Consider the following 13159-nt stretch of genomic DNA (forward strand, 5'->3'; position numbering starts at 1 on the left):
CCTCCGCTACCTTTTTTTTTCTTTTTTTTTTTTTTTTTTTTTTTCTTTTTCGTTGTCTCTCCCGCGCGCATTACTTTGAAAAATTACTGCAGAGAAGGGCTTCCAACTTCTTACATGTTTTTGCCCTTCTCTTGTTCGATTAAGATAAAACTTGACGACGAAGACCCACCGTTACGGAAAAGGTTCAGAGCAGTATTTATCACATAAAACTATCAAAAGAAATTAACAATGTCTGATATCGAAGTTGAAGTTGAAACCGAACAACAAGTTGTTGCTGAATCATCAGTTTCAATTGAAGATGCTTTGAAGGTTGTTTTGAGAAACTCCTTGGTCCACGATGGTCTTGCTAGAGGTTTGCGTGAAGCTTCAAGAGCTTTGTCCAAGCGTGAAGCTCAACTCTGTGTCCTTTGTGATTCAGTTACCGAGGAAGCTATCATTAAGTTGATCGAAGCTCTCTGTAACGAACCAGAAGAGAAGATTCCACTTATCAAGGTTTCTGACGCCAAGCTTCTCGGTGAATGGGCTGGTTTGTGCAAATTGGACCAAGATGGAAACGCCAGAAAGGTTGTCGGCGCTTCATGTGTTGTCATCAAGAACTGGGGACAAGACTCTGACGAAAGAAACATTTTGTTGGAAAGTTTCTCTCAATAGATTTATAGTAGCTTATAAATTGTAAATTTATTGATTTCAAACTGCATGTGTTGTAGAGTGGTTCTATCGATTGAGATAGCAGTGAGTAAGAGAGTTTGGTGGTTGAACCTTGAAAGGCAGCGTTGGAACACATTGTTACTGCGACTCATCATGACCGTGTTCCATGCCCAGTAATCCGGGTCGTTTCAAATCAAATCTTCACATGCCTCCATGTTCATCTAGTCGAAGTCGATAGAGTAGCCCCTGCACTTATACAAGCTATTCCCTGACTTGTTCTAGACCTTAAATGTGTCTGATTTGAAATGTAGCACAAATGTGCAAATTTATATTTTTTCTTTCCTAACTAGGAAAATTTCACTGTTGCAACCTTTTGTAACGGCTCTCTTTTAAAATTCAGCCTCTTGTCATGAAAAGGCTTTAGAAGATTTAGTCTAACCATCAACTTGTGGCACATTACTTTGAGTGTAAAGTTGGGCTTTAGGAGCAATCGTACCCTCACTTGATTGCAGGACAAGTGTCGAGGCTGCAGCAGTTTGCACCATCCGCACCCACCAGCACCAGCACCCCACCCCACACTGTAGACCTGCATAAGCGTGTAAATGCTATATCGTTAGAGCAGCTCCGCAAGACCAACTTGCACTTGACTGTTTCATAGCAATTATTATCGTAATCGGTGTCAGACGTAAATGCAGAGAAGGAACCTACTCCAAAGTACAAACTCCGCACCAAAAAATTTAAGAACACATGCAGTTTGTGTACACTTCAACAAAGAGCAATCATCGATTAATTCCCTAAATGGGGTAATGAAAAGTTTAGAAAGAAGGTAACCGTACTTAGAGAATTCCAATGGAGTGGGCTAAGGTACCAAATGTATATATAGTAATGCAAGTCTGACTGGCATTTACGTTTCAAGCTGTACTGCCAGCAAAAGCCAAATATGCAACGATTCTTTCTACTATACTTCTACTTACTCGCTACTGCATTAGCGGTGTGGCCATTTGAACAAGAGGAAAACACATTGGGCGCAACACCTTCAACACCATGGTGGGAGGGAATCTTTGGAGCAGCCACTAGTACTTCAGCTCAGTCCTCATCAACAGAACTGCAACAAACTTCACCAACGAGCTCAGCAGCACAAGCTGTCACCACTAGCTCATCCTCATCTTCGTCCTCAAGTCAACCTTGGTATGCAGGTATCTTTGGCGCTTTGACAAGCTCTTCTCAAGCTAGCAGCACCTCAGCACCTTCAGCCACTTCCCAAACAGGACGAGGCGCTTCACAATCCGCGTCTGTCACTTCGTCAAGATCATCTACAAGCTCTCAAGGGGGAATAGAAGGTTGGTTAGGTGGTTTGTACGGATCGTCATCTAGCAGAGGCTCATCATCTCAAGCTCAGTCTACTGATGAAACCCAAACAAACTCCGACGGCGATGGTGTTGCAAATCCCTATTCACCAGTGAACATTACGTGTCCGGAAACTGCTCTCGTGCGTAAGGCTGACGGATTGTCCGACAATGAAAAGAATTATGTCGAGGCAAAACAGGAACAAACAAACAAGTTTTTGATTAGTTTTTTGAACAATAGGGCCAACTTGAGTGATTTCGATGCGGAGTCTTTTATCAATGAGAATTCAGATGAACATAACATAACCATTGGCTTGGCTTTCTCGGGTGGTGGATACAGGGCAATGTTGGCGGGTGCTGGCTCAGTCTTGGCTCTTGATGACAGGTTTGAAGATTCAAATACCAATGCGTTGGGAGGTCTTCTTCAATCATCGACATACTTGGTGGGACTTTCGGGTGGATCTTGGTTGGTTGGTACATTAGTTTTGAACAATTGGATTTCAGTTGAAAACATTTTGAATGGGTCTTCGCAAATATGGGATCTCGAAACTTCCATCTTGGATCCAAATGCTGGCGACTTGGTGTCGATTGCAAAGTTTTACACTGGTGTTGGAACTTCTATTGTGAGTAAGAACAGAGCTGGTTTCAACACATCCGTTACAGATATTTGGGGTAGAGCTTTGAGTCACCAACTCTTGGACGACTCTAGTGGTGGAGCCAATCTTACTTGGTCGAGTGTACGTAACTTGACCAGCTTCGAAGATTATTCAATGCCGTTTCCAATATTGGTTGCAGATGGTAAAACCATCCAAGCAGAGGTGATCAATCCAAACACTACATTTGTTGTTGAAATCTCACCATTTGAGTTAGGAAATTTTGATGCTTTGAACGGATTTGTCAATACTGAGTATTTGGGATCGAGCATTCAAGATGGAGATGCACACCAATGTGTTAGAAATTATGATAATGCAGGTTTCGTCATGGGCACCTCCTCCTCAGTGTTCAATTCAGTATTTTCGCAATTGAATAATTACGATGTGAGTACCATTCTTAGGCCAATCTTTGACCAGTTGATGAACGAAGTGAGCGACTCGAAGGACGATGTGGCAATCTACGATCCTAATCCATTCTACGAGTGGTCAGATGCCCAAATAGATAAAGCTGTCAACAATAATACATTGTCATTGGTTGATGGTGGTGACAATGGTCAAAACGTCCCATTTTATCCATTGATTCAGCCCGACAGGAATGTTGACGTTATCTTTGCTTTTGACAATAGTGCTGACACCAAGGAGAATTGGCCCAACGGAACTTCGTTTGTGGATACTTATAAATGGCAATTCAGCGATCAAGGTAAGGGAACACCATTCCCTTATGTGCCAACAGTTGACACATACTTGAAAGATGATTTAAAAGAGAAACCATTGTTTTTTGGATGTAATGCATCAGACTTGTCGGATATTGTTAAATTTCACGATAAAAAGGATTTGAATGAAACTGATGTTCCATTGGTTGTGTACATTTCCAACCATCATGAATCGTACTTGTCAAACTTTTCCACTTTCAAATTGGCCTACGACAATGCAGAGAAAACAGGAACCATCAGAAACGGTTATGAGGTCGTATCAAGAGGAAACTTGACCGAGGACTCCAATTGGGCCACTTGTGTGGGCTGTGCTATAATCAGAAGACAACAAGAGAGATTGGGTGAACAACCAAGCGAAGAGTGCGCCAAGTGTTTCCAGGAATACTGCTGGACAGGTACTGCTGAGGACGCGCCTCAAGTTTCAGCATTCACCGGCCTGAACGGCTCATCCAACTCCACAAACTCATCCAATTCGACCGGGGCACATAGCTCGACCAGCTCGACCAGCGCGCACAACTCCACAAGCTCTGCCATCTCCTCGAGTACCCAGCGCAACAATTCCAGTATTGCTGGTGAATCCAGAACAGGAAGCACACAGGCAACTACAACACCGTCAACTGTGACCACATCCACCAGAGGTGGTGGTATTAACATAATCGGTTGGGGTAGTCCTGCCAACAGTGGTGGCAACAGCAGCAGCGCTTACAGCAACAGCAACAACAATGCTTACAGCTATCCAACAGAAACGGAAACAAGCAGTGCGCCCACCTCAGCGCCTTTGATCACATCCGCTGCACCAACGTCATCTTCAACTACTACATTTGCTGGACCTACAACTACAGGATCAACGACTCCTTATACCGGACACGGTATTAAAGCTGCGTCATCTTTATCATTCTTTATCGTTGCAATGCACATGTGCATGAGTTACCTTGTGGCATTTTTATAGTTTGTTTTAGTTATACCCTGTTTAATAAAAAAATAATAAAATTAGATGTTTTGGAAGTAATAATTTCCAACTTTGTAGTGCAAAGCGCGGTTTCGCTTCAGCTGTTCTCCCCAGTATGAACAAATTTGACACCCAAGAGAGACAGATTCAGCGACAAGCAAGGATTAGAGGGTCAGGGTATGCTTTAGTGGTTTTTACATTTTTTCATGATTGTGTACTAACAAACTTCAAAGCAAGCGAGTGATACAGGCTCAAAAATTGGAAATCGTGGAAGAGCAACCGCCAAATTCGCTGAGTGATATTGCAGATAATCCACCTGAGATAGAGCTCCCTCAAAAAGAGCTGAGCGTACATGTTGATGTTCTGGCTCAAGCAACTCCACAGAAACGAAAAAGAGGACGTCCCAAAAAGAAAAGGGCAGGCGGCAGGAAGCGACGTACATTGGAAGAGCCAGAGAAGAAATTGTCACCTGAAAGCGACACCTCGAATGAAGTAACTACAGTGTTAAAAGAAATACCTGATTTGAGTCATGAGGACTCACAATCGCGTATCAAGCCTGCAGTTCCTCTTGTACTTGGACCAGACGATATCATTTCGAAAGTTGGGACGACCTCCGCAAGGGAAAAGGGAGCTGTGCAACTCCGCGGCAAACAGGAAATGGACTTTTTCAAGGTTTTGCAAAGCTTAATTGAGAATTTTGAAGTCGCCACTCCTTATTCCGATGAATTCAAGCTCCACGTTTTGAATGCGATTGAAGAGCTACGAGACAGGACAGCGCAACTCAAAAAAACTTCGGAATCGATTTCAAAGATCCAAAAAGAAAAGGACCAACTTAGACAGAGGATATTGGCGGTGAAGGACCAAAGTAAGAACGTAGCAATGCAAATGCAAGAGTTTGTGGAGACCAAAAATAGGACAAGGCAGGAATACGAGTGGACGAAATCGATTTATGAGCGGATAGAAACTTTGAAACGCGAGATGAAAGGTGACGCTCCTTCTAAAACAAGCACTCTGGAGACTGTGGTGCGTCTGTTGTCTACATTGAAGGGTGTACTCAGCCCCAAAATAGGGGTCGTTGCGAAATTGAGACAGATAAATGGAAAGTTGAAACAGAAAGAGGCCAAATTGCCAACTGTTTAGCTACAGTTAGATAGAAACACTATGTTATGTCTGGTACAATAAACGTGTGATGTATTAGTACAAATTTGTAAAACATGCTCCACTTAGTAAAGTGGACACTCCACTCTTCTCCCCCCCCTTCCCTCTCTCTCTCTCTCCAAACTTCCAATAAGCTGGAACAGCACTTCCTCTCCTTTTGCCTCCGCTGGATTAATTGTCATCCTTGACCAATGCCATAATCATTCTATACAAGTAAAAGAAAAACATCACCAAATGGAACCCCAATTTAAGGAAACTCTCCTTTTTATGCTTTGACAACGTTCTGAATATCTCGGTTGCATCCAACAAATGGTTCTTGGTGTAAAACTTGTTGACATTATAGGCCAACAATGGCAAGTTGAGCAAGAAGCAGAACCAGTACCCATTGACTAAAAACAACAACGCAATGAATGCATGCAAACCAGCCTCGGGAATAAACCAAGGGTTCAACTTGTTACATAACTCAATAGGGTTGATATAATCACACTCTAAATCGGAGTACATGATTGTGAAAAAGACCTGCGAGAACAAATTGACGGCATTCACGACAACCGCAAGTATAAATAACCTGTATTTCGGGAATTGTTAGTCCAGTGCTCAACAGGACAGAAACAACAAACCTGTGTCTCTCCTTGATTAAATCACATACCATCCCTCACCATTCATCTTTGCAATATGTTGTTAAGATGGATTCCAATTTTTTTTTATTTTTTCTGATAGCAAAGAATTTCTTGTCAATTGATGAAACTTTTGTATTTTGTATTTTTTTTCTGTTTTCCTCCTTAATTTCTCTTTTCAATTTTTTTTATTTCTTTATTTTCTTTAATTTTTTTAATCTTTTTTTTTTTTTTTTTTTAAAACCATTTGTTCTTTTATTGTTGTACACAGATAATGAGGCTCAAGCGCAATTTGATAAGCAGTGATGAGAATGGGGGATTCTACAGTTGAGTCATTACTGGCGTTCAATTTGTGTAGCTTAATTAAAAAAGGCAGTCTCCATTACGGTACAGAAGTCATTAGCTATGGTGGCAAGTATTATCACAGCCACAGTTATACACTTGTTTGATTATATCCTTGTGACTACGACGAATTGATCTTCCATCACCCAACGCCTTTTGTTTATGTGTAGTTATCTATATACTCTTTCTAGAACGAATCTTCTTGCGCAACTGATAGGCAGCTTCTCGAAACGCATTGGAGATTGTTATCCCATCAAGGCTTTTCAAGTGTTTGAAAAACAATACCACTGAGCTTTGATAAACGTTTCTCTCATTGATTGTACTCAAATTCCCCCTTCTTCCCAATTCACTTTGAAATAGCACGTCCCGATCCTCCCATTCACGAGTGCGATCCAATTCGTCCAATCTCTCGGTGAAACCTTCTATATCGTCAACTGTAGCTAATTCAATCTCAAAATCAGCTTCATTCGGTGTAAAAACATAATCATAAAATACCTTGGTGAAAGAGTTCAACCGCTGGTCAAGCAACACCAACTCGTGCTTGCAATTTTGGAGGTGCTTCATTGTGAGACGAACATTGGTTAGTCTGTTACTTACAAGCCACAACTTCTTCAACCTTTGCAAGTCTGACAATGGTTCAATAGATTCCAATTTGTTGAAACTTAGGTTCAAGTATTGCACATTTGGGAATAACTGTGCAAAATCAGGAGGCAATTGCCTCATGTTCACGGCTGAGAGGTTTAAATCGCTGATAAATGGGAAAACAGTGCTTGGAATTAACCGATTTCCCGATAGGTCCAAACGCCTCAATTGGTCACATTGCGGGGCAGTGCTGTCCCAAATCTGACTCATATGTGGCTGTGACTTCATCGATATCAGCTCAATATGGTTACCAGCAGGAAAATGTACCTTTGATACCGAATTTCCGTCAAATCTCACACAATACAATTGCCTGAGACCCCTGAGGTCTAAACAGCTCAACTTATTTTGGTTAAGCAACAACTTCCTCATGCTAGTGTTTGTAAAGTTTACCTTTGCAATTTGGTTTTTGTTGCAATTTAAAATCCTCAATGAGATTAGGTGCTCGATACCATCTATTTCGCTGATTGAGTTGTTTGATACATTCAACTCCTGGAGATGCGGCAACTCAAAATCATGCATATTCAAAACCTGCAATTTGTTGAAAGACAAGTCTAAGTAAAACAAGTTGGATAAGCTTTTTAAACCACTGATGTCATCAATATTATTATGCGACAACCCCAACACTGTCAAATTGATGTTTCTGCAAAGATTCAATGTTTCTGTCAATAGGTTATGCTCGAGCACGAGATGATGTAAATCTCTCAATTCAGAGAATGAACTCCTATCTTCAACTTTATTGTGTGATAGATCAAGGTCAACGATACTGCTTGGAAGACCGGCTAAGTATTTTATGTCATTACTTGCTGCATTCAATTTCCTCAACTTTGGTAAAAATTGAAACAAGTCGACCAAGGAACTCAACTTGCGTTGAGACAAGTCAATGCACTCAACCTCTTCCCATGACAGCACTTCCAATTCCGATTCCAATACATCGGTCAATGTGGAGACGAGCCTCCTTCTAGATTCAGAAAACGAAGTATCCAATAGCTGAGATAGCTTTGTGACATCGCCAGCAACGAAAGCACTATCACGATGCCCCTCATCTCTGTGAAAGGAATCTGGGTCTTGAAATGACACTTCAAACTTACCCTTTCTTGCCTTGTTGGTTTTCTTTTTCAAAATTCCAGTTAATTCAGCTTCATCATCTGTTAAATCAGCTATATCATCCAAGGTAACATTCTGTTGCCCGGTGCTTATCCATTTGAGGTTTACAGGATCATAAACCATTCCCGGATACTCTTGAGACAAACTAATATCAGGTTCTACCTTGCCATTTACGAGGGGGGTGATGAACTTGCCTCGTAGTTTGGAACTCGATTTCAATTGAATCGTGCCAACAGAGTCATTCTCTTCGCTGTGTATGCTCAGTGTTCCCAACAGGTCCAGACGATTAGTGTCTCTATTTTGTGACGACTTTGACTGGGTACATTCCGAGGTGTGTGAATTTGTCAAATCTTGGGTATACAAGGGCCCTTGCACGTTTGCAACCTCCTCTGCTAACTCCGAGGGTGAATCATAAGTTATGTCGGAGCCACCCCCATTCATTTCTACTTTACTTTTGCTTTTGGTTTCCGAATTATTCGTAATAGAAGTGAACTCGTCTGATACTTGATGGGACCGAGCATTAGCATCTACAGGCGCACTATTATCATCTGAGTTATATCCAGTACTAAATGACGAGTATTGCGTTTCCTGGTTCTCCTCTGCAAATTCAGGACTAACCTTTTTGGGCGTCGATGTTGCAGTCTCTTTCGATACATTCCTCAATTGCTCAATGTGTCCTTTGGGGCCCTTCTTCATAAGTCGGGAAAATACATCGTCTGCGTTCGCCTTGTATGCACTGGAGGTGTATTCCCTTGATTTGGTAAAGTCTTTGATGCTCAATTTGGGAGGTATATTGGTCGTTTGTGCGTTTTCAATCAACGGGGGATTTTGCCAGACACTGCCTTTTGCGCTAGGCCTGCTAGGCCTGTCATTTGCCTGAGCTGGAGTGTTTTTATTTGACGCAATGTTTTGTAACACACCCTCTAGCTTATTCCTTGTGAATGTGTTGTAATTATCATTGTACAACTTCAATGGAGACTGAGGTTTTAACTCGTTTAAACTGAATGCGACTGGGAGACGTGAGGCCCGTCGTCCAGTTGTACCTACTATTGGAGTAGATGTTACAGATGACGTCGATTCCTCTTTCGTGGATAACTCTTTTGAGTTTTGGAATATACCTCGCAAGTTCTTCTCAGCGGGACTTTCGGCTGTTGGTTTCCATGGTAAATTTTCATTCATTTGTAAGTCGGAGTTGTGAATCACTGTACTACTAGGTTGAAACTCCATAGACTTGATATTGCGGTTCAAAGTGCTGGGCCCAGTATTGGTGGTGGGCTCGTTAATGGCCAGAGACTGAATCCACTTGTCCCCCAATACTTCTGGCATCCATTGAGGCGTAGCTCCAGAAGCTTGCGAATTGTGATGCACAGAGTTTTGATGGTCGTCATCTGCAAGCATGCTGCCGCCTAGCTCTTTTGACTTTGCGTTAGGGTGGGACTTGTAATGGAATGTGTTTGGAACAGAAGGTTGAGGGGAGTCGTCATTATCCTGTATCAAGAGTGAGCTTTTGTTTCCTGAAAAGTTTGTATTTGGGATGTAGCTAACGCGTTTTTGGTAGACTGATGGTTGTCGAGGATTGAGAAAGGATTGTTGTGGTTGCAGTTGCAGTTGCAGTTGCAGTTGTTTTATATTGCCCGTCTTCTGTGTCGAATGAATTGCATCGAAATTCGACTTGTTTGGGGGTGAATTGTCGTCCCTCACATCCTGAGTTGTATCTCTTTGTTGGCGGCTATCCTGTAGTTCCGCTACCTGACCACTCATGTCAGATCCCTTTCTAGCCATAATTTGGCTACCTCTCATCACTGTGTTGGATCAGTAATAAAATGTGATCTTGTGGTTGTAAAAAAAAAAAAAAAAGTCTTGATCTTTCTGTGGATGTTGTTTTGTTTACATTTTCTAGTTTTTGTTTCTCCGTTTTGTGTAAATGATGTGAAGTATTTGGAAAGAGGAAAAAAAGACGTCCACTTTGGAGTTAGTGTACACCATGCGGATGTGACTTGTAAAGGATAAACTCAAATGATTTACTATTTAAGTGCTGATTGGCGTCGAGATTACCCTAGCAGTGCATCGTTTAGGCGAGAGGAGGCTGAGATTGCGAGATTTTTCTAAGTTATTAGCAGAATCAAAGATACGTCACTACGAAAGGACGTAGGGCTTGGCTTTTGCTGGGGATTCACTTGTCCCACTGTGCTGGCATTGATCTTGAGACCTTTGAAAGTGGTGGCTGTACAAATGTATATGTGTATGGGCGTATCGGTTAGTAAAGAAGGTAAAGACCGGAAGACACACAGTTTTGTCGTGCATTGGTGTTCAAATGCAATTTACTAAGGTACAGACACACATACACACAGACACAGACTCCCCTTTCCCGTGTGAAACTTTTAAAACCTTAACTCACCACACAATTCTCCTCCCCAGATAATCTTATTTGTAACAGAAACAGTTAAGAAGTAAGGGACTCAGAAATATATGCATACCCGCCATGGCGCCTACTTCCCCAACACAAGATGGTTATCAGGCTGCAGCTGATGCAAATACTGGCGGTGATCCGCAATCGATAAATTACACGACCGCGCCTCCCATGACACAAGATGAATCATTCAACCACATCAGCAACAGCAACAGCAACAGCAGCAGCAACAGCAATAACAGCAGTGCCGGCACAACCAAAACTACAATGGACCCGCATACTGTATCAAGCACGGCCAGCCACCAACACCAACAAGAACAAGAACTACTCTCTGAGTACACTGTGCCAAACCCACCTGTATCCACCCAACAATCAAATGCGGTAGCAACCGAACATCAAGACCTGATAGATGAGGACGCCAACTCAGACAAACCTAGGACATTATGGATGGGTGACTTGGACTCCTGGTTAGACGAACAGCAAATAACCGATCTCTGGTGGAACTTGTTGAAGAAGAAAGTTGTTGTAAAGATTATCAAGCCAAAGACATTGAAACTTGATCCGCAATTGCAAGGGTTGACCAACTCCGGTTACTGTTTTGTTGAGTTTGAAAGTTTTGAAGACGCACAGGAAGCTTTGGGGTTGAATGGACAATTGTTACCGGACGTGGCAATGCCTTCGCAACAACTATATCCCAACAACCCTGATAATCAAAAGAAATACTTCCGGTTGAATTGGGCTAGTGGGGCAACCTTAAGTGCTCCCATTGTTCAAATGCCGGAATATTCCTTATTTGTTGGTGATTTATCAGCATCTACAACCGAAGCCCACTTGTTGGCATTTTTCCAAAAAAAGTTTCCAAATTCAATAAAAACCGTTAGAGTTATGACCGATCCGGTATCGGGAAAATCAAGATGTTTTGGGTTTGTTAGGTTTACTGAGGAGCTGGAGAGACAAAGAGCTTTGAGTGAAATGAATGGAGTTTGGTTTGCTGGAAGACCATTACGGGTTGCACTTGCTACGCCTAGAAGTGGCAATTATCGCAAGTTCAATAATAGAGCAGGCAACAACAGCAGCAACAGAAATAACAACAACGGCAACCATTACAACCACAGCAGTAGCAGTTATGATAACAATGATCCGTTTGTGGGTAACGCATATTATAGTCCCGATCCAGCCACTGCGGCAGCAGCAGCAGCAGCAGCAGCAGCATCAACAGCACATATACCACCCGAGATGATGTTTATTCCTCCGGGAGCGCCCGCGCCCCAAACCCAATTAGGTGGGAGCCCCTTGTTTGGATACTATAACCCAATGGGGAATGATAGAGCAGGCGGTGCTTTCCAGTTACCACAAGAACTCGATGGCAGCTTCTTGTTACGTGATCTGCAACATGAAGGGCAGCCATATATGTCCCAATCATTTCAAGTTCCACCACAGCAAGCTCAGATGCCTCCGCAGTTGCAACTGCCTCAATATTCTGATCCAAACAACACAACTGTATTTGTTGGGGGATTATCTTCAGAGGTTACTGAGGCAACCCTATTTACATTGTTTAAACCGTTTGGGGTCATTCAACAAATCAAGATTCCACCGGGCAAAAACTGTGGATTTGTCAAATACTCAACTAGAGAGGAGGCAGAGAGGACAATTGCCGCAATGCAAGGATTCATAATAGGCGGCAACAGAGTGAGGTTGAGTTGGGGAAGAGTATCAATGAATAATAAAAAGTATCAAAGACAACAACAGCAAGTGGCACAAGCTGCCCAAATGCAAGTAGCAGCGGCATTGTCTATGGGCATGGACCCAGCTTCTGCCATTGCAGCAGCGGCAGCAGCTACTGCAGGCGGGTTCCCCCCTCCACCTCCACCTCCACCACCTCCTCATCCTTCAGTTATGTCACAACAACACCCTCACCAAGTTCCGCCACATATCCTTGGTCCTGGTGGCCCTCAAATAAGTATACCCCCACCACCACAAGCGGGAGTGGCAGGAGCGGGAGTAGGAGTAGGAGTAGGAGCATCAGCGGTTCAATCTATGGGTTTCCCTCCGCATCAGTATCAACAATATGACAATCATGCCCCGCCGCAGTCATCTGAAGAAGGTGAGTCTATAGACACATCAAGCACCCGAGCAGGTGTAGGGACAGGTGAAAGTGAGCCATCATATACGAGTACACCTGTGAAAGAAGGCAACAACAAAGACATCGATGCTGGTAGTCGGCGTGGTCAAGCAACTGATAAATCTTTTCAACTTGGACAGAAAGATGAAGAGAATTTGATAGACTCGATGAAAAAGATGGATTTGGGTAATGAAAGTGGGTCTAAAGGTTTCAATGACTCGCGCTCCTAGTTCACTGGGTGGGTGTAAATAGAGTTGTAAAAAATTGGATATACTGGGTTAAAAGAATGCACCTGTGGTGACCACCAACTTTCCTCTAACCTTCAACTACATCTCCTTTCTAAAGTAAAAACGAAATCAAATTTACCTATACAAAAAAATAAAACAATATAAAAATTAACATAAATCACACCAACCAATAAAAAGAAGTGAATAACAAAAAAAAAAATAAAAAAA

At 42.4% G+C, this 13159-nt stretch overlaps 6 protein-coding genes across 6 annotated transcripts; 4 read left to right on the forward strand and 2 right to left on the reverse strand. All coding sequences in view use genetic code 12, as the record gives it.

Annotated features, from left to right (window-relative positions):
- Positions 1-228: 228 nt before the first annotated feature.
- RPS12 (40S ribosomal protein eS12) lies at positions 229-651 on the forward strand (the record flags this gene model as incomplete). Its single annotated transcript, XM_051750946.1, has 1 exon — positions 229-651. One exon carries the CDS (start codon positions 229-231, stop codon positions 649-651), a length of 423 nt encoding a protein of 140 aa, XP_051609767.1.
- Positions 652-1588: 937 nt separating this feature from the next.
- On the forward strand, positions 1589-4309 carry KGF57_001712 (uncharacterized protein; the record flags this gene model as incomplete). Its single annotated transcript, XM_051750947.1, has 1 exon — positions 1589-4309. The coding sequence occupies one exon, from the start codon at positions 1589-1591 to the stop codon at positions 4307-4309; it is 2721 nt and encodes a 906-aa protein (XP_051609768.1).
- Positions 4310-4424: 115 nt separating this feature from the next.
- Positions 4425-5449, forward strand: KGF57_001713 (uncharacterized protein; the record flags this gene model as incomplete). The annotated part of the gene is made up of 2 exons (XM_051750948.1): positions 4425-4486; positions 4543-5449. The coding sequence occupies 2 exons, from the start codon at positions 4425-4427 to the stop codon at positions 5447-5449; spliced, it is 969 nt and encodes a 322-aa protein (XP_051609769.1).
- A 189-nt stretch (positions 5450-5638) lies between these two features.
- On the reverse strand, positions 5639-6133 carry KGF57_001714 (cornichon family protein; the record flags this gene model as incomplete). The annotated part of the gene is made up of 2 exons (XM_051750949.1): positions 5639-6035; positions 6117-6133. 2 exons carry the CDS (start codon positions 6131-6133, stop codon positions 5639-5641), a joined length of 414 nt encoding a protein of 137 aa, XP_051609770.1.
- A 467-nt stretch (positions 6134-6600) lies between these two features.
- Positions 6601-9972, reverse strand: KGF57_001715 (uncharacterized protein; the record flags this gene model as incomplete). Its single annotated transcript, XM_051750950.1, has 1 exon — positions 6601-9972. One exon carries the CDS (start codon positions 9970-9972, stop codon positions 6601-6603), a length of 3372 nt encoding a protein of 1123 aa, XP_051609771.1.
- A 682-nt stretch (positions 9973-10654) lies between these two features.
- On the forward strand, positions 10655-12934 carry KGF57_001716 (uncharacterized protein; the record flags this gene model as incomplete). Its single annotated transcript, XM_051750951.1, has 1 exon — positions 10655-12934. One exon carries the CDS (start codon positions 10655-10657, stop codon positions 12932-12934), a length of 2280 nt encoding a protein of 759 aa, XP_051609772.1.
- Between the last annotated feature and the right edge of the window lie 225 nt (positions 12935-13159).

The sequence above is a fragment of the Candida theae genome (assembly GCF_024610275.1).
Source record: "Candida theae strain CBS 12239 chromosome Unknown scaffold37, whole genome shotgun sequence".
NCBI lineage: Eukaryota > Fungi > Ascomycota > Pichiomycetes > Serinales > Debaryomycetaceae > Lodderomyces > Lodderomyces theae.